We start from the raw sequence: 25,606 nt of genomic DNA, 5'->3' as shown, positions 1-25,606 counted from the left end.
ACAATTTCGTTTCTACAGTTATAAAATCCCAAAAGCTGTAAAACCCAAGGTTTTGATTTCTTCTTCATTGTCATCTTCTTCTTCCTTCACCCCCTCCCCATCCTCCACCTCTTTCTCCGTCTGCAAAACTCTGAAAATAATGGTACCGATATTATAGAATAGGATAATTCTTAGAACAGTGCCTGGCACCGAACAAATACAAAATACATGTTAGATTGTATCATCATCACCATCCTCATCACGTCATTCAATTCTTGCAAACACCCTATGCGATAGATGTTATTTGTATTTTCTTTTACAGACAATACAACTGAGGTTCAGGGAAGTCATGCAACTTATTAAAAGTCATGTAGCAACTAAGTGGCCAAGCAAAAGTTTGGACCTAGATCTGTTCAGGTGCAATGTCCATGTGTGCAGAGTGCCTGGCTTCAGAAACGCCAGCCATTAAACACTGAACTCTGTTTTAGTGGAAACCAGGGTCAGAACTGGAAGCTACCAGTCAGAGATGGAGTGGTCAGCAAAGGCCACCAGGATGGGGGGAATGGGCAGGGCAACTCGAGAGACATCGCAGACATCAACTCAAGAGAGTCCTGTTGCAGAGAACAGTGACATCCTGTGGTGGGCAAGTGGGAGCCATGGAAGATCCTTGAGCAGTGACTGCTGTGATAAAAGGAATGTTTTGAGGCCTTTGTTTATAGTCGGGATATGAGATGTTCTAGAGGGAGAATGAAACAAAGCTTCATTTAGAAATGAAGAGAATTTAGAAAATAAAACATTTCTAAGAGAGGACTGTGCTTGACCATGGCCCGGACAGAGACAGTAAAGAAAAAGGCAAAGTGAACACCAGTGTTTCTTTGCCATTGACAAGAAAATCGATAAGGTCCGGGTGGAAATGGACTAATCCTGTGAACTCTTTCAACGTCACTGCAACAGAAAAGTCATTTGCACCGCGACTTTCAGCAGACGTTCAAAGTGTAGATCTTCAGCAGATAAAAACCAGCACTGCGGGATCGAGCTCCGTCTCCCCACTTCCCCTCCATAAAGAGGCTTTTGTAGGTTGCAGACATCAACTCTCACCCCTTTCCCAAACTTCACAGAACGAAACTCCAGCAATCTACTAACGTGACTTCCCCATCATCAGAACGGCCAGTTTTTCCCGTCGGAAATGTGATAATTGAAAATAAAAGAGTCTATAATCTTAAGTACAAAGGCTTTGCCATCAGACGAACCTGGGTCTGAATTCTGACTCTGCCATCTGCTACTGTTTGAAGTTGGGCAGATCTACGACTTTTTCCTCCTCCCTGGATTGCTCAAGAGGGAACATAACACCTTTCTGGGCTGTGACAAGGATGACATGAGGTAATGCCTTAGGGCAGTGCCCAAAAGATAATAACCATTTAATTAAGTACCTTGTGATGATGAGTCACTTACTTGCAAATCATAATAATGGTAGAAGAGAAGCTCATGATTCCAGTCTTTACATCGGGGGGTGGGGGCTGGAGACAGTCACTGGTTAGAAAGTGGAAATTTCCCCCATTTCTCCGGAAAAGAGTGTTTGTATTTTGCCTCTCTCCAGCCCACATCCCATGGGTCACAGCTGTCTTTATGGGACAAAATAAATGATTTGAAGCGATATGACAAAACGATGCTGCTTTTGGAGGCCTTTGTAACCAAAACATTTGTTCCTTAGCAACCTCGTAAATGTCAGATGACCAAGACCCATGTCTACAAATTGCTGTCAGTCAGAGAAATGAGTGCAACTTCCTTGGTATGGAGGTAAGAAGAATATACTTCACTTGGGGTCCCGGCTATCACCCCCATGAGGAAAAGTTAGAAGGCGATTACTCGTGTGGGGCTCACTATTAATTTGGGCATCAGTCATCTCTGGCTGGGCTGGTCAACCGGCCCAGGGGCGCAGCAATGGCTTAGGACTCACAGCACTGCTCACTGTCCAACTGATCCAACTATTGGGGAAGAGGCATTTTCAGAGGACAGAGAGGACATTGATTTCGGCCAGCACCTTACAGCCCTTCCACGGAAGCGTGGAGGGCGGATAGCACTATAGGCAGAATCCGTGAGCTGGGGGCTCTCCCATGGAGACCCGGGATGTGTGGGAGTGAGGATGCGGAGTCTGGTGCCTCTCTAGCCTGTGTCCCTGCGTGGTGCTTAATTTTTTCAAAGCACTTATCACCCTCTGCAATGATATCCTTTGTTTTCATGTCCATTGTCTGTCTACTCAGAAGCCAGTGCACTCCGGGAGGACAGGGGTCACGTCCGCGTGGTGCCGTGGTGAAGAGCGAGGGCTTCGGGGCCGGGTTGCCGGGTTGGAGTCCCAGCTCTGCAAGTTACTTCCGTGACACTTGCATGGGCCACTTCAATTCTCTGCGCCTCAGTGTCCTTACTTTTAAAATGGGGACAATCACAGCGTCTACATCAAACCACAGGATTAACGGAGTGAAAATGTGAAGTGCTCGCAATGGTAAGCACTTTGTAAATGGTAAATAAGCGTGCCTTGGAAGTTCCTGCCCTCACGCTTGTGTTTCACTGCGGCATCTAACTGATCTCGGGCAGAGTCTGAGCCATACATATTTGTTAAATATCAGTCAAATACAATACTGACTTCGTCAATGAATTCCACGGAAAAGAAACGAAGTTAGAATGTTTTCAAGGTTCTGTCTCTCATGATAATGACTTGTTTTCTATTTTTTCCAGGTATCATGGGCTTTCTTGAACAGGAGAGAAAAGGGCAGAGTCAGTGCCAGAAAGCTGGGATCACGCACCACCCAGTACAGACCATGTGTATGGGGGACAGCGTGACCCGAGGTATCTGTTCATTCATACGTGCCACCAAGATTTGCGAAGTGACTTGATAAGGCCACGAGGACGTCCCTGTTCCAATTCTCAGTGGGATGATGGACAATGCTGGCTTTCTTCTTTCGGACTCCCTTGGCTTTTTCTCTTGTCTTCCTTCCCTTCCCCCTTTGACACTGTTCCTTTGTGACCACTGTAGTAGCGATCGCTGGCCATTGTCCATACCAGGTCTTGCTCCTTTCCAGCCTCTGTGCCACCAGAAGGGAGCATGGGATGGTGTTCATCTTAATGGAACATAAGCTAGGGGATATACTTTATTTCTAGACCGTGCCACTAAGCATCCTGTGCAATCTCCCATGGGGAGAGATGTAGTACTCCTAAAGCCCAGGATGTAGGAGCCACAAGAGAGCAGTGGCCTGGACCCTGGAATTAATACTTTGAGGAGAACCTGAAATTGCAACACAAGCAAGCAATGCACACCTATTAAATGAAGCCACCGAAATGCTGAAGCTTATTTGGTATTTCAGCACAGCCTTCCCAGGTATCGACCTCATGCTGCTCTTCCTTCCCAGTTCACCCCCCAAGGTCATAGTGAGTTCCAGCATCTTTTTCATGTCTTACAAGGTCGTAGAAGGGAATCCCCCAGGAAAGAAGGGCCGCGTCTTCTGTTGGTCAAGTTCCAACCTATCACACGTAGGGTATCTCTTTTGCCCAGTTTGCCCAGGAGTGTCCTAGTTTACACCTCTTATTTCTCCTTGCACTCTCAAAGTGCTCTAGTTCAGAACGTATAGTTACTCTACTCATAGGTTAACATGTACCAAGCAGCACCACGGAGCATCCTTCATGCTGCTGTAACTTGGGGAAGAAGGGTGAGGAGTGGGAGCTCAGGGAGAAGCTGGTTTGCATGGAGACCATCTGGTCCAGGAGGGTCTCAGCTCGTGACGACTCCTAGATGGCAGCCGGGCCAGCATGCGTGGCAACCTGGCTGACACTCAAAGGAAGCCATTTTCCAAAAGCTCAGGCCCTGGCCAGAGTTTCCTCTCTATGCCCCAGCACTAGGGGTTGACAACTCAGGCTTAGTACCAGGGACATCTGTCTCCTCTGTTTCCTCAGAAGCCCATCACGCTCAGTCTTGGGTACGGGGATGCTCGGGGGACCGTGCTGTGCTTGGTTGACTAAGAAGGTTGCTCATAGCACATTGTAATAGATGTGCAGACACCCTGGAAGAGCTTAGGAGGCACGTGATCAACCCCCAGCAGGGGGAAGTGTGCCTGCACAGGCTGGCTGCGGCAGGAAGTCTGTCTCCCAAGGCAGCCTGTCTCTCTTGACTTGGCAATAGAGCTACTCAGAGGGTGATAGCACAATAACCCAAAATAAACACCCCCTTCCCACAAAATTTTCTCTTTTTCCTTGGCCTTTGGAAAGGAACCCACATTGGCACGCGATGTGAGGGCTGTGCCTCTGAGTCATCAGTCATACCCAAAAGTGGCACGCAAATGCAGCTTTTATGAGCACTCGGGAGGCAAAGAAATAAACCACAGCAAATATTTCACTGATCCAATTATAAATCTGCCCCACTTCTTGGCAGAGACTGAGGAGGGATGGTAATTAAGATAACTTAGTGGGTTTCCAGAGGAGCTGGAAGAGAGAGCAGGAGAGGCTGGACCATTGAGCGGGGCCTGTCACCTTCCCAGAAGGAAAAGTGCCCACGGGCCGTGAGTGTGCAGCAGAGAGACGCTTCTGGAAGCTACTCCGGTACACACTTGCCAAGGAGGGCAAGGTTAAAGACAAACTCATTGCCCTTCAGGAAGACGTTATTCCTGCATCCAGGACCCTGGGAGAGGGGGAAAAATAACCTTGCTGCTATTTGGAGCACCTGCTGGTTGAGGGTTGATGTGTACAGGAAAAGCAGTAAATACTGACATTTCCCACGGATGTCGGATGTGGGCTCCACCCGGGAGGGCAGGGCAGGGCATGCTCAGCTGTCATAGGTTTGCAGGAAAGCAGTGTGTGTGAGTCAGGGTTGCTTGAAGCCACATTGCCACGGGGTCTCTGTAGTACCTGGTGATGATGGGCAATGGAGGGTGTCACTTGTGGGGCAGGGGGTGCTGTGCTTGTCCTTCCGCCTCCAGCCAGGCCCATGGCAAAGTGAGCCCAGCTGATTCCTCATTAAAGTTCAGCACAATTTGTTGCTTCTCCTTCAAAGAGGTTTGAGTGTTAAGCGAAGTGTGGAAGGATGACAGGGACAGGGACATGCTGGGCTGGGGGTGGCTTCCCTCAGCAGGGCCCTGCCTGTCTTTTTCTGGATTCCAAGCTCAGTTCTGCCTCCGGAGTCACTTCACTAGCTGCCATTTGGTCCGGCTGCAGGCACTGCTGGGGCTACTCGTCCACCAGCTGTGGGGATGTGCCTCCAAGCTTCCGGACAGGAAAGGGTAGCTGTGTTTGTAGATTGTGACAACTCATTATGCCAGGCCCCTCAGCTAAGGGTCTAGGAGATGGAAGACAGAGAGGATCCAAACACAGTTCCTTGAAATAAGGGGCAAAGGAGAAGACACCTACACAGTGGAATTCCTGATTATTTTATCACATGTCCTCTTGCAGCAGTGGAAAAAGGTAATCACCAAAAATAAGAAAACCGTATCTTTTTTTCTGGGCACTTGCTCTGTGCCAGGCATAACGGCAAATGCTGACATGTGTTATCTCACTTCCTCCTCCCAGGAACCCTATTCTTATCCCCATTTCTCTGGAGAGGACAACGGCAGCTAGAGACACTAGGTAGTGTAGCCTGTGCCATTGACCATGGTAGGCGGCCAAGTGAGGACCTGAACTTAGATTTGCATGAGTCTTCATGACTATGGGAGGTTTCCTTAAGTTCTCCAAGAAGCTGGCTGTAGCTGCTGGCATCTCTGGCAGCTAGCCTGGTTTGTACATGTCCTTAGATGCCTCGAGCAGAGAAGGGGGAGGAAGGCAGAGCTCAGAAGTGCTGGTGTCAAACTACAGCAGAAGCAAGTGGGGCACCAGAGGACAGGGAGACATCCCAGTGAAGTGATAAAAAAGGTGTCAGGAAAGGTCTGAGTGGCTTTGCTGGGTGTTGGCTATGCCTGGTCTGTAAGCTCCCTCTGTCATCCTCCAAACTCCACGAGTACCAGCCACATAGCTCTTCCCTCACTTCCTCGAGCATGCAAAGCTCATCCCAGCCCCAGGGCCTTTGCACGAGCAATTCCCCTGCCTGGCCTGCTCTTCCTTCTGCTCTTCTTACAGCTGCCTGCTTCTGGTCAACCCTGACCTGCCTAAACCTCAGAAAGGACCTCCCGGACCACCCATTCTCAAACGCGTCTACCACTTCTCCTCTTTCCATCCTCAGCAAAAACTCATCACTCTCTAAAAAAAAAAACAACAAGAATGAAACTGCTACGCATCTAATTTATGGTCCACATCCCCACTCTTGGATACAAACTTCTTACAAGTGGGACACTTGCCTGTTTTACTCAACACGGTATTTGCACTGCCTACAGAAGTTCCTAGCGCTCAGTGGGCACTCAGTCAGAATTGTAAGGGAATGAATGAAAACATTTAGGCCCAAAGGAAGTAAGTCCTGGAGAGAAGGCTTTGCCAACACAGTGGAGATTGGGTGATGCAACTACTGAGAGGACAGAACCTCTGTAGGAGAAGTGTCCCAGAGATTTTAGCAAGCACCGTGCAGTTTCCTGGGTTCTTGTTGGCTACCTGCTCAGATGGCATGGGGAGGTAACACCCAATAGCAGCAGGGCGCCGTTGCAAGTGATCCAATCCCATGTACTATCTTCCTTAACACTTGCAATAGCCCTACTGTACATGAATCATTACCCTCGCTTTGCATATGAGGAGACTGAGGCAGGAAGAGGGTATATAACTTGCCCGAGTGTTGGTAAGTGGCGGAGCTGGGATTCAAACCCCAGCAGCCAGCATCAGAGAGCAAACCCTGAGTCCACCCTGTCACAGGCTACTACTCAATACGCTGAACCCACAGGCAGCCCCGTGCAGGGCTGGCCAGCCTCGCTCATCTGCGGGGAGATCAAGGTTGTATCCTCCTGTCCGTGGGAAGGAGAAAGCATCCTCTGGGGCAGGGGTGAGAGGGCCTTTGATGACAAAACAGGGCTCCTGATTTAGCTTGCAGAGGTCCCAGCTGGAGGAGGACTCTAAACAGAATCAACTTGTTTCAGTTTTGGGGTCCCATTTCTTTGGCCCGGCGTGGGTCTCTCTGCTCTTGTGAGGCTGTGGCAGTGAGACAAAGACTGGGTGGGGCAACTGGGGTTCAGGGGGTACCCTGCCCACGTCTAAGAAGATGGATCGATTTCACTAATCTCACTGGGGGAAAATATCTTTTAACAAAATTCTCACTTAGATTGCAGAGTAAGAAAGCAAGGAACTTGGGTGAGGGGGGACTTGCCTGGAAGAGACAAAGGAAGAATTTGTTTTGTTACTGGGAACAGGAGAGAGACAGAGAAAAGTAAAGAGGGAGGGCAGAGGACAGCAGAGGATGTTGGGGGACACCTAGGTCACAATGTGGCCTCTTCCTGTGAATGTCCCCCCACACTCCCAAGTATAAGAAAAAAGAAAAGAAAAGAAACCACTAAGGGAAATGGTGAAGACTCTCTTAATGTGACCTGATTTCTCAGGGAAATCAGCAGGGAGAGTGGGCGCCGTTCCTGGGTGTCACGGGACAGGAAAGGGATGCCTGAGAGATACATGGGGAATAGGCCACAGGGACGCAGAAGTCATGGGCCGGGTCACAGGCACTGGCCCGGCCTTGGTGGGCGGGGCCCCAGCCACCACCTGGCTTCACCTGGAAGGTTTACCGGTCCCTGGACTGGGGCTCACAGAACAGAAAGCTATTTGAAATGCAGCTTGCAAGCCTGTGTCTTGCCCACTACTGAGCAATGAATGTAAAACTATTGGGTCGTTCAACACAAATTGAGCACCTGCTATGTGCCTGGCCCTGCTCTGAGCATTGGGGCCACAGCAGTAAATCAAATGGACAACACACCTGTCCTCCAGGAGTTGACATCACCTTGGGGAAGTAGAATGTCAGGGAGTGACGTGGGCTATGAATAAAATGGGAAGCTAACTGGAGACAACCCAAATGGCCATGGATATGGGACTGGACAAAGCCATATAGTCCATGTGGATGAGTGGGAATCTCAGTAACAACAGGGATGCGCCCCAGATACGCAGGACTCCATCGTGAATCTCGCTGGACTGGTCTTGGGGAGCGGAGGTCAGACACGCACGAGCACAGGGCTCTGTGACAGAACTCTAGGGAGGACCCCCTACTCTGGTGGTGGAGAGCAGATCAGGCTTGCCTGGGGTAGTGGTGAGGCTGGCGTGTGAGGCTGGCTAGCAGAGCTTTTGGGGGTGGCAATATTCTCTATCATGAGTTGGGGTGCTTGCTCCCAGGACACAGTTTCCAAATTTTAGGAATCAGACTGTACACTTAAAGTGTGTGCACTGGGTGGTTTGTAAATTATATCTAAATCAAGGTCAAGACAAGTGGAGTAGGGAGATAAAGTGTAAAGGAGACCCTAGTTCTAGATTCCCCGGTCAGTAAAGGGCTCACTGCGGGCATGGTGTTTGGGGTGGAGGCCTGACAAAGTAAGAGAGAAACCATATAAATATCTGGTGAAGGAACATCCTGGAAAGAGGAATCAGCCTGTGCAAAAGCTCCAAGACAGAATGAGCTTGGCATGACTGGGGGACAAGCGGGCCAGTGTGGTAGCGTCGAGGGAGTAGGGGAGGAGACGGCTGGGGGGCCAGACTGTGGAGGGACCCAGCAGCCTCTGTGACTGCAGGTCCATCAGACATGCGCTGAGCACTGACTATGGACAAGCATGGCTGAGCACGCTGGAGATGCAGCTGCAAACCCAAACATCTTTGCTCTCACAGAGCTGACCTCCCAGAACGACCTCAGACTCCCCTTGAGTGGGTGGGAGGCCTGTGGAGGGCTGTGGAGACCAAATGTTTGCAAAGGGCTGTGAAAGGTGAGAGCAGAGCCTGTTTTGCAAGGAAGAGAGCCACCGCCTGGTGCATTCGCTGTGCCTGGTTCCTGTGAGGGTCCGTGGGCTTGGCAGGGGCTTTGCTGGTTTGCCAATTAAAAATAAGCACATTATAGATTCTGCTAAGTCTCCCCCACCCCACACCACCCCAATATAGCAAGGTTAAAATCGTGATTTTCAAATTTCAAAGGCGCACGTTTTGAATGCCTGTGGTATGGGAGGGGAGTGACGCAGGGGGAATGGAAAAGGAATAAAGAAGGATAAACGGTCACCCCTAGAGGATCAGCTGGCACTGCCATCGTGGCTGGGGGGTGCATCCTGGTACCCTTCCTTCTCACAGTGGGTCAGAGTGGGATTCCCACGAGGAAGAGGGATAAACGTTAAGTAGTGAGGCCAGGCCAGGGCCAGGCAGAGACAATGAGCTCGCTGGGAGGTGACGCTCCCTGAAATTCTCGAAGTGGCCTCAGTGCCAGGGCCCACTAGCCAAGCAAGGGCAGGGCCAGATCTGCCTTGTCCACTGCTACAGTCCCTTGACAAACAGCACATAGTAGGTCTTCAGTAAAGGTTGGAAGCATCCAGTGTTATGAACCGCCTTTACAGAAAGATGTATCTATCTGAAGACAGGGTCTCCTTGGAAGGGGTGGGGGGAATGTTAAACCCGCCCATGTGACATTTTTGAGGACAGGGGGAAACAGTTGAGAACCTGAAGTCCTGATTTTCAAGACTTTCTCTCAGTCCACAAAAGCAAGTGTTCCCAGTTACAAGGGTAACTCATAGCTTTGTAGGGTTTGAGTACTGTTTCCCTTTTACTTAACACGTGTTCCTGGCTGGGGCTTTGCACATGTTATAAATCTGCAACAATTAAATGCAGGGTCACAGCCACTGAAGCTCAGAGGGGCAGCCCTCCTTGGTCACTCCTGGCCTTGGAAGTGCCATTTCTGAATGTTGAAGCTATGTCCTTGGTGATGAGTGATGGCTAAAGGGAAGCCCCGTGTCTAAAAGAGGACAGTCATTATGTGAAGCTTTGGTGCAGAACACATGGCAAAGGGGATCGTCACTGCCCTCCCGCTGGGGAAGATCTGGCCCTCTCTGTCCTTTCTCTTTATCTGTGTAACGCCCCTTCCAAAAGTCAGCTTGGGTCACCCCTGCCTCAGGAAGCTGTCCTATAATCCTGCACCCGTTAGATCTGGTGACTTGTCTTTGTGCTCTTAAGCCTCCTGCATTCAACTCTTTGAGAACGGGATCCCTAATATCGATGAGTTAATTGTGCCCTGGCCAGGAACAGTCTCTGTAAGAGACACCTGGCTTTGGCTCCAAGAACTGTGCAACTGCACAGCGCGGGCAGGACGCATGCCGTCCACCCCTCTCTGGCCCCATGGAGAGCTGTGCTTGGCCTGGACACGGCTGGAGGCACTGTGCATCGTGCCCCAGGAGAGGCGCCCCCCCGTCCTCTGCCACCTCACATGCTTATAAAAGGATTGAGAGGAGACAGGAATCACTTGACTGAATTGGAAGTGCCTGATCTCAGCAATCTGGATTAAAGTCTTCAGGAAGACCAGCTAAAATTCAGTCTTCCTATCAGAGCTGGCTTCAGCCAGAGGCCTTGCCTTTCTCCCTGCAGGGACTGCGGGTTGCTAGGTTACCTGTGAGTGAGCTGTAAGGGCTGTGAGCCAGTCAGATTGATTGAGTGATCTCCATAAGGCGCTTTCTATTTGCTAGGCATTATCTCATTTATTCTCACAACAACCTGATGAGCTATAGTTCTCCTTTTACGGATGGCAATACTGAATGTAGAGAGACTCACCACCAACGTCTGCTACTACATGGCAGAGATGAGATTCAAAGTCGGACCAGGCTTCTTCTAGAGTTAGTTCTCATCTGCCTCCCAGTACCGCATCTCACGGCTCCACGAGGATGCTGCCATCATTACTGAACCCATCAGGTCCCCATCCCCTCAAAGGCAGAGCCGATGCCTTTCATCTCCGCATCCCCAGACACTCAGTGAATATTGGTTGAGCACAGGAATGGACTGATTTCATATTTCGTCTTCCCACAAGGCCATGCCCTCATCATGCTGTCTTTTGATCCAACCCAGGAGAAGGGTGGAAGGTATTGCTCTGAAGACCAAGTGAGCCACAGCGTAGGGGTCAAGCTCAATGACACTGAGAAACATCTCAAGGCAATTCCAAGATGCACCAAAGCTCTAACACGAGGCCAGGAGAATGGAGGTTTTTACCTCTCAGTGCCTTGCTGATGGGATTTCTTTTTTTACTGCGTATTCCTATCTAATCGTCTTTAGCCAATGGTTGGTTAATCAAGAAGGTCACATTTGGCTCCTCTCCCTCCCAAGATCGATAGGAAGGTCTTACTGTGGGCTGGCTGTGAACATAAATCAAATATATCACCGAGGAGAGGGAGCCAACTGGGACTCTGTCCAGTCAATGAGTGATTTCCCAAGTACTAAGGAGGAACCGATCCTGGGCGCTGGTTGGCTTCTCTCAAAGGCTGGCCCGAACGTGTCACCAGACAGCAGTGTGACCGCGGGCAAGTTATTTCTACCCCTGAGTCTGCTCTCTTATTCCCAAGACGAGGCTAATGAAAGTACCCACCTCTGAGGGTCACTGTAAGTCTGGCCCCACTCAGGGTAAGCACTCAATCCTTGTTAACTACTCTTATGCTTATTATCATTGTTACAAAAGCTTGTAAAGGACACATTGGAAGTCCTGTGAGCAATTCCACTCTTAAGACTTCATCACAAGGAAATTATTTAAGAAGACATTAATGTATGTATACACACAAGGATATTTACTGTAGATTGATTATAGTGTTGAAAAAAAGTTGGTTAAAAATGTTTAATCTGTACAATAAAGGCTTTCTCAGGCATTTAAACTGAGTTCGTGGAAATACGCAGATTTAGGTAGATGTTCCTACCTCTTATTGAGCAAGAATCAGGGTAAAAACAGTACACATGGTATGATCCTATAGTTGTAAGAATGATTACAATATGTGAATAGAATGTTTTCTATTTTCCTATCATCATATATTGATTTTATAATGAGAAAAACACAAATAAAAGTTACCTTTAAAAAACAATTGAAATGTGTTTTGTTTTGTTTGTTTGGGGGGTTGTGGAGCTTGCATTATGGATGCTTGGAAAAAACGAGCTAATAATCGCTTATATTGTTTCTCTACGGCCGCATGCTTCTGAGTGCCTGGAAAGGTCACCTCATTTACATCTCGTGACATGCTATGAATGTGCAATAGTACTTTCCCCATTCTACAGCTGAGGTAACTCGGGCACAGACAGACTGAGTGACTTGTCCAAGGTCACACAGTTTGGAGGTACTGGAGCTTGAAATGCAAGCCCGGACAGTCTGGACTGGTCCACACTCTCAGGCCCAAGTTTGTTTGTATCTGGAACAGCTGCATAGGCATTCCACAGAACGTTTATTTAAACTTTACCTTTATTGGTGTACTTATATATTTTAAAAGTACATTTAAATCTCCACACTGACTTGGTATATACAATAAGATCCAGTTATCTGAGGATATTTGGGATTAATAAAAAGCCACTTAAGCCTTGGCTGGCGTAGCTCAGTGAATTGAGTACTGGCCTGTGAACCAAAGGGTTGCTGGTTCGATTCCCAGTTAGGGCATGTGCTTGGGTTGCAGGCCAGGTCCCCAGTAGGGGGTGCACGAGAGGCAACCACACATTGATGTTTCTCTCCCTCTTTCTTCTTCCCTTCCCCTCTCTCTGAAAATAAATAAATAAAATCTTAAAAAAAAATAAGATTACTCATGTGAAACCATCCTTGGCACATGGCAGCCCTCAAGCCATGACTTTTATTATCGTGAGTAGTGCTAAATGGGGAGGGGTCTCTGAGCGGAGAACATTTATTATCAGTGATCAGGTGACGAACTTCTGGCTTATAACAACTTTGGCTTCCTACAAAACATGCTTATACGAGGGGCTTCAATGGACATTTAAAAGCCCCTTTTAAGTGAAGATCTTGGAATACACCTTTCCCTAACATCCCTAAACGTAGACTTGAACTTCCTTAACTCTGTTGTTTATTAGGAAGTGTAAAGGTCTGCACGGGGGTTTCTCTGAGTGCACGCTGGTGTGTATCTGCTCAGATGAAGCTGGACACGAGACTGCCCTGGCGACTCCCGTTCAACTGCGTACCAGGCAGAGCAAGAGCAGGGCTGTGTGTTCAGGCCAGGAGGTTAAGCCAGGACTGCACGTTTCAAAGGAACATGTAACATGTCCCACGATAATTTTTAAAAAATAAAGACAGTTTCAAAGCTTAAGTTTGGGGTGACGCTTTTCTACTTGTGTGTCTAAGGCAAGGGATGTAAGTAGGTGTTACGTAGCTCAAGTGACCAAACCCTACATTATTTCCTATCCCCCTCTTTCCAGCCTGTGGATCAAGTTAACTGATGAGTAGCCAGAACCTGTGAGAAAAATGATTAAAGAAAATACTGTTGCTATTTGCAACTACTCGAATACATTCATTGTGATTTTTCCCCAAACTGCGGAAACAAAGCAAAGTACATAAATGAAATGAACATAAAGATCACGCCATCTCTAGTCTCTCAGCACTTGTTTTACTCCAGACAGACTCAAGCTTGTCACAGATTTCCTTTCCCTAAACAGACAGCGATTACTAAAATGAAGAAATGCACAGAGAGTATGGTAGCAAATACCCATATTTCAACCACTCGGATGAATAAACCTTCACATTTTGTCACATTTATTTCTAGGCTCTGTGAGCGCATGCAGTGGGAGAAGGGAAGGAGCCTGTCTTCCGGTTAACGTTCTGTTATGGCTAAAACAAGTGCTTTTAAAACCTAATTCTCAGTCCTGTTCTCCTCACCTATTCCTAGAAGCGACCGCCCAAGGAGTTGAGGGTCTCTCTCTGTCTGTCTCCATGTATAACACACACGCACACACATAATAAACATGCACATGCAGAGATTAGCATTATAATAATAAATATAAACTTGGACTATAAACTATACTTACGCTAACACAACTGTCCCTTTAGCCACTTATAGATGGGGTTCTGCATAAGATTTCATTGGAAGATAAAGGTCTTTGTCCAGAAATTTTGCAAACTGCCGAACTACGGCACCTCGGAGACCATACTCTGTGATTGGGTGCTGCCCCCTCTAATTAATCCTGTTTCCTCAGTTTCTGTCTTTCTTCCCAAGTTCCGCGCACGCAAGCATCCCCCTTCTGGAAAACCATGCCCAGTGTCCTTCACGCAGCCCGTCAAGACCGGTTCTCTTGTAACACCCAAGCCTCCCCTGAGATTTCTCTTTAGCTCTGCTTGGTGACTGCCCCGGAGGGCAGCCCTCTGTGGAGGGGGCAGGTTTGGTTTCTGTTAGGATGCCACCAGACAATCACAAGGGGTCTCTTAAGAAACACCGTTCCAAAAGCACTTCTAATCCAACACAGAAAACAACAGCAACAACACTCTCTGGGTTTCACCAAATCTTTCTCCATACCTCAAGCTCTTTTGGAAAGCAAGGATCTGGGAAACCTGCCTGTAAAAACATGCCTCCCTTCAAAGCGAAATTAAATTGCTATGCAATGTGCCACGCAAGCTGGCAGTCGAGCCCTGGTACTCCCTCCCCAGGACGCTCACAGACCACAGCTCCACGGGAGGAGGGTGCGGTCCAGCCACAGCCCCTCTGACCGGTTTAATGGGCACCCGCAGGCTGCAGAGACGGTGCTGTAGAGACAGAACCAGGATGCTCAGAACACTCGGGTGACTTGGTGTCCCAGGGACCCGGTGAGTGCCACCTCTAATCGAACTGTGCAGTTTACTTACTTGGGCAAGACCGCGAGAAGGAAAAAGAGAGCTCATTTTCCAATAAGGCTCCGAAGTGGAACGGGATAAACCGAGCTGGCAAAGGCTAACACCACTATTCGCCATCTATAAATTTACTTTTAAAAAAAAGTCGTTTAGGGGAATTCTGCTGATGAAGACAAACAGGAATGTTTGCTCAGCTCATTTTATCTGGGTCCACACAAGCCTGATCTGGCCTATTTGCATTTATTTGGAATGATCTTGGGGCAATTTGCGGTCTCTTAAAATAGTTCCCTTCTATCTTTCGCTGTGTGGCTAGTTTTGCTTCCCATCCTACAGACGAATCTGAGCGCAAATATCCCAGCGTAAAGCACCAGGGCTGACAGCGTGGGTTTCTGTTCGTGCGGCACAATCCCTGGCACCTCCCTCTAATCAAACCCCTGGAGCTGTACGCCCATCCCACGCTTCCAAGTTGCTTTCGGAAGTCACCAGGCTCCTGGCTCCATCACTCTGAGAGATGTAATAGGCATTTTTAATATTTGCTAAACAGGATTGGGGAGAAGGTGAAGTCTCAGCAGGGCTCCCAAGCGGTAACAGCGTCTTCTTGTCTCAGGTTAATCATGTATCTAATTTGCCAATTATTGACTTGTTCTCACAAAGGATTTCGCTTGGCCTGACCTATCAGCAGCAATCAGTGACAAACTGTCAAACAGATCTGCTCAGCGCTATAACCACCCAAGGTTCTGACTCGCAGCCACCGCCTCTGAGGTTTCCTCTGGTGCCTCGCCCTGTAGCCGGGTCGGGTTCTTATTCCTTTTTAAAGTCTGATCTGTTTCCTCTCTAGACCTGGGGTTGAACAAAGCTGACCCTGGTTGTAGGATTTCAAGTATCTGGCAAGATGCACGAGTCCTCCTTATACACACGGCTCCCACAAGAGTTCAAGCTGGTAGGTTATGACTGGCTGAGATCAACTCTTTATGCTTTTGGTCCAGGTCTTAAGCAATGCAATGCAAGGTATTGATATGCTGCTGTTAAGAGATCATATAGTATCTACCGTTCAAAATGATAAAGATTAAACAATGATAATAATATCCTGTTTATGCAAGGGAGCTAGTAAATAAAATGGGAACTTACATGCTGCAGGTGGTAGGGACTTTCAGAAGGACAATTTGGCAATTCGTGTAAGATCCTTAAGGGTCACTTTTGGGAGAAGACTTAAGGGTGAACACGAAGACTGGCCATGAGAAAACATACCCCATGTTTTATTGTAAGGGATCAGGGCTTTTCATTGAAATATCTGGCGCTCCTCCAACCAGGGACATCATAGGACTGTACCTCTGCTCCACTGCAGTTAGGATATGTCTTGCTTTGGTCCATACAAGAGGAGCTTGAATGACATGTGCCACTCCCAGGCAGCATTCTTAGGGACTGGTGCACAATTCGCCAAGTTCTCCTCCCTTTGCTGCGGAGAACTGGTCACGTTCTGGGTAGTGGGGTAAGGCTGACGTTGAGCAAGGTCCAATGCTTCCCAGGATGAACGTGTGAAGCAGGGTTTCTTAACCTCAGCACTTCTGACACTTTGGGCTGGAGACGTCTTTGTTGTGAAGAGAGTCCAGCGTGTGTTTAGCAGTGCCCCCAGGCTCCACCCGCCCAGCTTCTGCAGCAACCTCTTTCCAGGGCGACAACAAACCTATTCTCATACAAATGACTCCAGGGTGGGGCGACCTGGCCCCTTGGTTGAGAACTGACATTGTGAATAGGCAAGAAACAACCTCTGTCATTTTAAACCACTCAAATTCTGAGTTGTTTTTTTTTTTTACCCTTGCAACAGATATGTTTTATTATATCAAAAATATTATCTAAACATTTAGCAAAAGGGGACTGCTTCAAATAATGAGTTTTTCACTTTATTCTTTCTGCTTCTCTGTTTTAAAAAACTTTTCATCGATGAAAACGGCCCGTTCTTTAATAAAAATAAAAGAACTAGAATATTGATTTTATTTTAAATATCTATGTTTACATAATTGCCTATTTCTATATAGTATTCGCTAGGGCCATGCAGAATTTCTTGGTACAAGGATATCTTGCATAATTGATATCTTTATATGGTGCTTTAGTTTACAAAACGTTTTCAATCCTATCTTTATTGTGGTGTAATTACAATGGTGTGAGGCAGGTAATACAGATAGACAAGAAATCTGAGGCTAAAGAGGTTAAGGGACATGTCCAAGGTCATGTCCCTTGGTCAAGGACCAAGGTCAAGGACCTGGACATGCCTAAGGCCAAGGACATGCCCAGGTCAAGGACCTGGTTAGTATGTAGCTGGGCCTCCATTCTCAGTTCTCTCTTTACACATTGCCTCTCTATCACTGCTTTTCGCCACTTTCAAAAAAGTCAAGTAGGACACACTCTGATTCTTGGGAAATTTAAGCACACAAGAAAGGATTCTCTCTGTACTTAATATCCTTGGACGCGGATACTAAACCTTGTAGGCTCTTGGTCAGAGCGTGATACTCAATAAAATTTAAGCATAGCCATTACATGCGACACAGAGAATAGAATTTCATATTCTCTCCCCTCCCCACCTCTTTCTCTTTCTCGCTTTCCAGCTCAAATGAGTCACCTTGGCTAGACTGCCAATCCCCATAGAACTTATGTTCCTTGATAGGATATGCCAATAGAAGTGAGAAATTCTATAATGAGTTAGTCACCTATCCCTGCAAGGAGCTAAGCACCGTCTCCTCAAGGAAATGTAGCCCATCAAACGGACATGAGTGCATGCCACGACGGTAAATGGATGTGAGAATGTGTAGGGAGTCATCCCCCTTCTCTTTCCTTCTTTAAGAAGCGCCCCTGAATTGTACCTGTCTTGTTCATTTCTAAGCATCTGCCCTGCGTCTCGCTTACCTGACACACTCAACTTCCAAACTGGCAGCTGGACTGAAACCCTTCAAGCACATCAGCCCATGCCTATTCATTTCTCCTCCCTTGGCACGTGAAGGGACGGTCCCTGGAGCGGAGCTGTTTTGAGAGGATGACCACTAGAACAATCACTGGCTTGGCAGGAGATGGACAGTATGGCGTAGCCACAGAAGCAGAAAAGACGTAGCTGCTGAGGGCTTGCGTCTTGGGTGTCAGAATGGCAGGGAGCTCGGGTTGAGTATGTTTGCCTGCCGTCCACTATCACGCAGTCACAGAGAGCGACCTACTTGACTTGCCGTGACCATGGGCTTTTCCACGGCACTAGCTGCTCAGCACATGCAAGGAATAATGTCTCCTTGAAATAATGTTGGGGAGAAGCGCCCCCCTCCCTGCCCCCAGCAAGCTCCCTGCATCCACCTGGCCGAGAGGAAAGTTAGGCTCAGCTGTACCCAGAGGCATGTCCATACTTGCTTGAATAATGCCAAAAGAGCAGATTTCACCCCTGCAAATCCATAATGATGCTACCACAGAATCGATGGCACCTGAAGGTCAAGGAGACCACCTCACAATGTGCATGAACTTCTCAGGGCAGCACCCTGCCATCTGGCCAGATATTACAGAAATGGGACCCCACTTGGCTAAAGTCCTCTCTTTCTGTTGACGAGAATCTCTGAAAAACAGTTGTGCTTTTGGTATCAGCAGTTCTGCGTGGTCATCTCTGGATACTCGGTGCCCAGACCAATAAATATTTTTCTGGATGAGTGGATGGTGGTCATACTGATTACCACTTTCCGTATTGGTCCCTATAGCAAGGCTGTGTGCAGGAATAAAAACCTCAAAAAAGGAATAGCCCTTTTAAATCCCTTAGATCAATCACCTCAAGCTGCAAAGATGGGATTGCAAATAAGTTTCATCTTGGGAGTCTTCATGGGAGTGGCTGCCTCAGGGGTTCTGGAGGTGGTATCCAGGCCCTCAGTTCAGGGGGGAGAAGTGCAGCCACCGATTAGCAATGTCTGCCAGGAACGGAAGACAAAGAAATAGTGGCCTTCTCGCTTTAGTTTTGCTAATGGATTTAAAGCTCTCAATTCTTGCCATTGAATTTTCCAGATGACTACATTTCCAACACATTTCAAAGTCAGCTTTGACTGGATATAATGGGATGTTAAGGATGTTTTTCCTCTACTGGAGTATTTTCCTAACATACTTCTTCTCATGCTTGCTGGATTTGGAAGAAAATGAGGGAGGAAAACCCGACTTGGGTTTCCTCTGGACGTACAATTCTTATTGGGAAAGAAACCCAAGCTAGTTCGGTGTTAATTTATCCCAAGTTTTATGTATAATAAAAATCTTTATGGGGACAAATTAAAGGAGGGATGAGAGAAAAACAATGAAACCCATCGTGTAATCTAATCTCTTCATTCCTGACATGGGGAATAATCTTACTCTCATAGTGCCCAGGACTTCCCAAGGAACTCAGTTCAAGGAAGAACAGAGAAGTCACAGAGAGATCGCTGCTGAATTTTGTCTATGTGACATCACTCTTTTCTCAGACAGTGGGATGTTTCCTAGCAGTATTTTAACAAATTAATCCAATAACCAGAATGCCTGAACATAAAGTACCCGAGGACTCACCTCTCGTTCTAGCAAAGCTGACTTCCTCAGGTGGGAATGTTACTTTTTTTGAGCTGTAATTCATATAACGTTAACTTCATCATTTTATCATCCAGCAGTGTGCGGTATATTGGCCACGTTGTGTGACCATCGCAGTCTAATTTCAGAGCATTTGCGTCACTCCCCAAAGAGACCCCATACCTATTAGCAGTCAGTCCCAATGCCATCTTCTCCTGCTCCTGGCAATCACCAACCTCCCTTCTGTCTCTGTGCATGTACCTCTTCTGGACGATAGAAAGGGAATCATATAATATGTGACCTTGTGTATGGGGCTCCTTTCACTTCGCACAATGCTTTCAAGGTTCACCCATGTTGTAACATGTAGCAATAATACTTCATTCCTGTTTATGTTTCAGTGATGGTTCACTGTACAGAGAGTTTGCATTTTGTTTATACGTTCATGGACATTTGGGTTGTTTCCACTTTTTGGTGATAATGAATAATGCTGCTCTAACATTCGTGTGTATGTTTTTAGGCTGAACGATGTTTTCAGTTCTCTGTGTGTGCATCCCCAGAAGTGGAATTAATGGGTCATATGGCAATTCAATGTTTAACTTTTGGAAGGGCTGTCGAACTCTTTTCTACAGTGGCTGTACCATTTTCAATCCTTACCGGCAATGTACCAATTTACCGGGGCACCAGTGTTCCAACTTCTCCACAATCCTGCCAACACTTGTTACTGTCTGTCCTTTAATTACAGCCATTGTAGTCGGTGTGAAGTGTTTTGACTTTTTTTTTAAAGTCATGATTATATGAGGCACGGTCATACCTGGGCATGAGATGGTGGAAGTCCCCTTCTTATGTAAACACCGAAGAGAGCGTCCTTCCCGAGGGAGATGTTGAACTTCAGGAACTGCGGCTGACTGATGTGAATCTGTGATCTCCAAAACACACCCGGTGGGACTTCCTGGGTCACGCGCCGACCGACCTCTGCTTCCCCGCTGTCTATGCTGCTGTTCTTCAGCGACCAGGACACTGGAAGATGGGGATCGACATCAGGTCAGTGACATCTGTGTACATGAGTTGGCTTTACATCTGTTTAATTATATGCCGGGATTAAACAAATACTAAGATTAAACTCATAGCAAGTCCCTCTTCAAGTCACAGTGTCAAACATTTAGGTATTAAGTAACCAAGTATCGGAAATATTGGTGTAATGCTTTTCCAAACTTCCGTGGTGGCACTGTGCTGATCAAATAGAGTAAGAGCTGGAATCTGCTCAGTACACATAGAGCTTCCAACAATAAAAATTATCAATGGGGGTGGGGGGGGTGGGGGGAGGACAGTGATATTAATTCAGCCACACTGAATTCTCACAGCCTTTAATTATTCTTTCCAGTCACAAACAAGTCCAATATATAATGACATTTTATACCTTTTAGAAAAGGAGTAACAGTAATCAGTCCAAAGGAAATAAAATGGCTTGACAGAAAAAGGGGAGTGACCCCTTCCTTGGGCGAGAGGGAGGGGTCAGAGAGCCACGCAGAAGCCGCAGCACTCTGATGGCGAGAGCGAAGCGTGTCTGCTGCATTATCTGAAGTTGCTTATAGGGAAAATACCAATTCCCCACACTCAGTCTCCTCTATAACTTTAATAACAGGAGTTTCAATGCTTATTCTGACATAGTAATAAACCAGCCAGTGCTTCCTACAGCTCTGAGGATCCTCATTTTATAAAGGTCATTTGCGATTCCTTCCAATGGATTCTGAACTTGAAGAAAAAAGGATCCATCTCCTGCTTTCTTGAGAACTTCTAAAGGAATGGAAACCAGATACAAGGAGAAAAGACATTTTTGTTTTGAGGGTCTTTTCACTTTTCAGTGGTCAGTTTGATGGCCTTGTTGACCTGAAAACTTTTTCAGCCCGGAAGGCAAAGGACTGGAAATAAACTCCCCTCTACATTCTCTATTGGATGGACTCTGCTGAAAATATTTACCTATATTGCAACGTGGCCACTACACGTTGCAAAAGGTTTGGATGGTCAGGAGAGGCTGTGAGGTTACTGAGGACCAGCAGGGAAGGTTAGTGAAGCCATCTCACTTGGGAGACCTGGCTCTGCTCCTATCTAACCACTCCATCAAAATAAGGCCTGTTAATGACCTGGGGCTAGTTTCTCCATCTGTAAAATGAAGAGGTAACGTTTTTGGATTTCTGGAGGTTTTCCATATCTAAATTATAAGAGAAAACCACAGAGTAATTTGAGAGTCTGAAGTTATTTTTTTCCCTCTTTTCTTTAGCAGGAGAGGTGATGATTCATTTACAGGTAGCTCAATAGTGGAGGCAATGAAAAGTCGGCTGGGGCTTAAAATAAAGGAGGAGGAACACTGGTGGGGAACCTTAAGAAGAAACTCCTGACCTCTAGCAAAATAAAACTAGAGAATGGACTCCTATGGGATGTTTGGAAGCTTCCATCATATAATAATGTTAAGAAGAAAAGAACCTTGTCCAATATGACTCAGGTGGCTGGAACACTGCCACGTAGACTGAAAGGTCACAGGTTCGATTCCTAGTCAGGGCACATACCTGGGTTGTGGGTTTAAAACCTGGTCAGGGCACGAATCAGAAGACAACCGTTTCTCTCTCTCTCCCTCCCTCCCTCCCTCCCTCCCTCCCTCCCTCCCTCCCTCTCTTCCTGAGAGCAATGAAAAAAAATGTCCTTGGGTGGAAGAAGAAGAAGAGGAAGAGGAAGAGGAAGGGGAAGAAGAAACCACCAGAAGTCCAGAGTGGTTCAGATGTTCAGGTGGGGACTAGATGGCTTGTTCCTCATGCATTTTCGTGTTGGCTGGTAGACATGGAAGCCTTCCCCGTGGGGGAAGGGCAGTGCATGCTGTGAAAGAGCAGACACTGTGGGTTGTCGCTGCCTCGCCCCCGACCCCAGCTTCGCTCCTTGCTGAATGTGTCAATTCTCTGTGCCTCGGTGTCCCCATCTGAAGAGTTGGAACACTATTATTATTTATTTCATAGGACTGCCATGAGGATTTAATGAGTTCATCCACGGAAAGCTTTTAGAATAATTTTTGGCACAAAATAAATACTAAATAAAAATTAGCTATCATCATTATTATTCTCTGTAAAGCTCTAAGCCTAAATCGTGTTCTTTATTTTGTTAAAATAATGACAAGTCCAGGGGGAAATGCTTATTATCCCCAGTTGATCAGAAGCTCTGATTATTTTAATTTGGAAACTAATTTGTAGTTAAAAACGCTGCTTTAGACAATCCCCTCCTCCCCCTAAATTAAGGCCTTTTGGGGGAAGGGGTATAATGAAAAGATCCAGTAAGGAAAAAATGTGGTAAAACGACCCCTACGGAAGAATAGTTTAGGGGCCTTGGAGAGTGACCAAAAGCAGCCCCGGTAATTGGAGTGTGGCAGTAAGTTAGAGAAATGGGTAGCGGGGGCATTAAAGGGTGACGGAAGGAGACTCGACTTGGCATGGTGAACACACAAGACAATACGCTGAGGATGTGTTATAGAATTGTACATCTGAAACCCACTGTGATTTTGTAACCAATGTCACCCCAAGAAATTCAATAAAAATTAAAAAAATAAAAAAGAATTTAAAGAAATTGGTGACCTTTGCGTTGAACAGGATGGGCTTTCCTTCACATCTGTCGGGCTTTCGGGGTTGCTGGGTTAATGACAGGATTTGAGGAAGAGGCAGGAAATCAGTCCCTCGAGGGACTAATCTGCTGCTGAAACCTAAATGGGTTTTGATAATGTCAAGTCAAATGAGGGTGCGGAGGTGCGCGGGCAGCCTGCCTCCACTCGGCGCTGGCTCCAGGGAAGTCAGACAAGGAGGTGCAGACACGGGTTCTTACATCAGTGGGGCCCCTTTCTCTCACTAGGCCTCAACTCTAGGACCCTGGCTTCAGCCAATGAGCTGCTACCCTCAGTGACTGCAGGCTGCCTTCCCAGCTGTCACAAGTCCCCCTCGGGTTTCAGATGCTCCCCTTCTTCAGGTCTCACCCACAAAAGGAGGCAGGGCACCTGAGTGATGATGGAGTACAGGTTTTGCAGCCAGACAGAAGTGGGTTTGAATCCTGACTATGGCTCTTCCTTGCTGGATGACCTCCAGCAGTTGGCTTAACCTCTCTGGGCCTCCATGCTTTTTGTCTCATAAAATGGGCAAGGTGAGAGCTGCTCTCTCACAGGGTGGGTGCAACAAATGGAAGTGCACCAAGCAGGGCTTTACTGCAGTCCCCAGCACACAGGGCAGTAAAGTCAATGCTAGCTACTTACGTGGAACTAAATGAAGGCACGAAAAACTATATGGGAAAGCATTTGGCTTTCTTTCCAGAGTAAAGGATTTTCTAAAAGTCATTGTGTGTACCTGTGATATATATGTATGTATACATGTAGATGTGTTTATACATATACATATTTGTCTGTTTATCTTATCTGTCTACCAAGAGACAGAGGAGAGTATGATTCTTCTGGAGTTGACTCAATGATGGAACAAGCTTGCAACTGGGAATCAGCATCTGTTCCCATTCCTGATTTTTGGTGGGACCATCTAGAAGCAATTACTTTATCGATGAGCTCACTTGATAGACAAACCTGCTTTTGAGTAACACTGAAATTAAGGGCCAGGTCACCTTCCACACTGAAGCTCTCTTTTCCTTTACACCCTCCAGTCCCATCAGAAAAACAGGCTCTTTCTCTGACTTCCCACAGCACTTACAGTTAACTCTGCAGCAGCACCTGTTTTCAGGTATGAGAATTGACTTCACTCACCTTCCTAAGTCTCTTCTTGAGACACTGCGCTGCCTGCGGTCAGGCAGAGCCTTGACTTCATCTCTGGTCTCTGTGGTTTGCACCGGCAACCCCCTGGGCGCTCTATAAACGCTTGTTGAACTGAATCAACTTTTCCCGCCCATCCGATGGGTATTTTAACCCCACCCCTGTGACGACAGGGTGCAATGAAAGTCTTAAGGAAGACTTACTTTACAGAGTTGCATGTAAACTAAATTAAAAAAAAAAATAAGACTACCTTTTGAAAGTTCTATGAGGGCATTTATCATTTAAAGTAAACTTCCTTGTGGATCCTTTTGAAAAATCATGAGTAAACTCCTAGTTTATCTTTTGTGTAAAATCTTATAAACAAACAAGCAAACCAGGAGAGCTGGAGGACAGTGAAAAGGTATTTATAGATTAAGGACCAAAAGTCAGGGCTTCTAATCCTGATGCTTAACGACTGTGAACCTTTTGTGGAAGGAACAGGGGTGTAAATAAACTATGGGGTTGAACTCCTTCCCACTAAACAGCTGGCCAGTTTAGGAAGGTCTAGCTTTCAAAGTCTCAGTGTCCTTATCTACAGAAAGGACGCTGTGAGTGGTTTGGACTCAAAGGTACCTTAAGTGGCATTTCATTCTAGCTTATGGCTGCCTACAGAGCAAGCCAGGTGGGTCACCTCTGGGCATATGCTACAAAGGATGGGTGTGTGTGTGTGTGATGCTGGCAGAAGGGAAGAAGGTGACTTCACTTTTAAAAAACTCGATTCATTTAACATGTAATTACTGTTAAAAGCTGCCCTGACCGGTGTGGCTCAGTTGGTTGGGCATCATCTGGCAAAGCAAAAGGTCATCAGTGAGATTCCTGGTCAGGGCACCCGTTCTAGGACCATAAACACCGGCTAGTCCCTACCAGGCTGCCATTGAGAGACAGGCGACAGGAAGCAAAGTAACTGGGGTTTCAACCTTTACCACCAGGGAGGGTACCCTCAGACTGAGAATTTCTGAGGCCTCGGAAGGCAATGTGGCCCAGCCATGGGCAGCCCTGGGTTTGAGTCCCAGCTCTGACAACTGTAAGCTGTGTGCCTTCAGGAGAATCACTCCCCCTCTCTGAGTTTCCCTACTCATCTGTATAATAAGGTTTCTTCTGCAGATTAACCGGGGTAGATATGCAGTGCCTGCCTTATAGGTGCTTCTATATCTTCCTATCCTGTTGTGCTATCTAAAAACAGCTGTATGATCCCAGATTTGGAGGATCAGTTTGTGGGGGGGCTACTTTAAAATAGAGGCTTCCCAGTGCAGGCGTAATGCACTATGAGGACTGAGGGCTGGGTAGGGCAGGGCAGCGGTGCTGAATGAAACAGGTTGTCATTTTTTAAAGCAGCTAAAATCAACATGCAATGAATGGTCAGTATGTCTACAGACAGGGAGGGACCTGTCACATGGGTTAAGGTGCTATGACCAGAGGAAACAAAGTCACAAGTTCACTTGCTCCAAATTGCAAATTGTATTCTAGCTGCTTTTGGTAGGTACCACCTCTGTGCGGCCTGGGTTAGTGAAATGTAGCCAGATTTTATTTACTTAACAATGATTCAGTAATGTCCAAAGCAATTTTAGGAGGGTCAT

General features: G+C 46.9%; 1 protein-coding gene across 8 annotated transcripts in view; it reads right to left on the bottom strand.

Moving 5' to 3' along the window:
* TENM2 (teneurin transmembrane protein 2) overlaps positions 1-25,606 on the bottom strand; it is a 610,087-nt gene that overhangs the window by 153,979 nt on the left and 430,502 nt on the right. For all 8 annotated transcript variants that reach the window (XM_045185001.2, XM_045185002.2, XM_045185000.2 and 5 more), the window contains one exon: positions 20,022-20,227. In XM_045185001.2, coding sequence (XP_045040936.2) covers positions 20,022-20,227 — 206 coding nt within the window. The remainder of the gene's footprint in view (positions 1-20,021; positions 20,228-25,606) is intronic.

The sequence above is a fragment of the Desmodus rotundus genome, chromosome 6, assembly GCF_022682495.2.
Source record: "Desmodus rotundus isolate HL8 chromosome 6, HLdesRot8A.1, whole genome shotgun sequence".
Taxonomy (NCBI): domain Eukaryota; kingdom Metazoa; phylum Chordata; class Mammalia; order Chiroptera; family Phyllostomidae; genus Desmodus; species Desmodus rotundus.
Note: the sequence above shows the minus strand (reverse complement) of the source record. Positions and strands in the feature narration are given on the sequence as shown.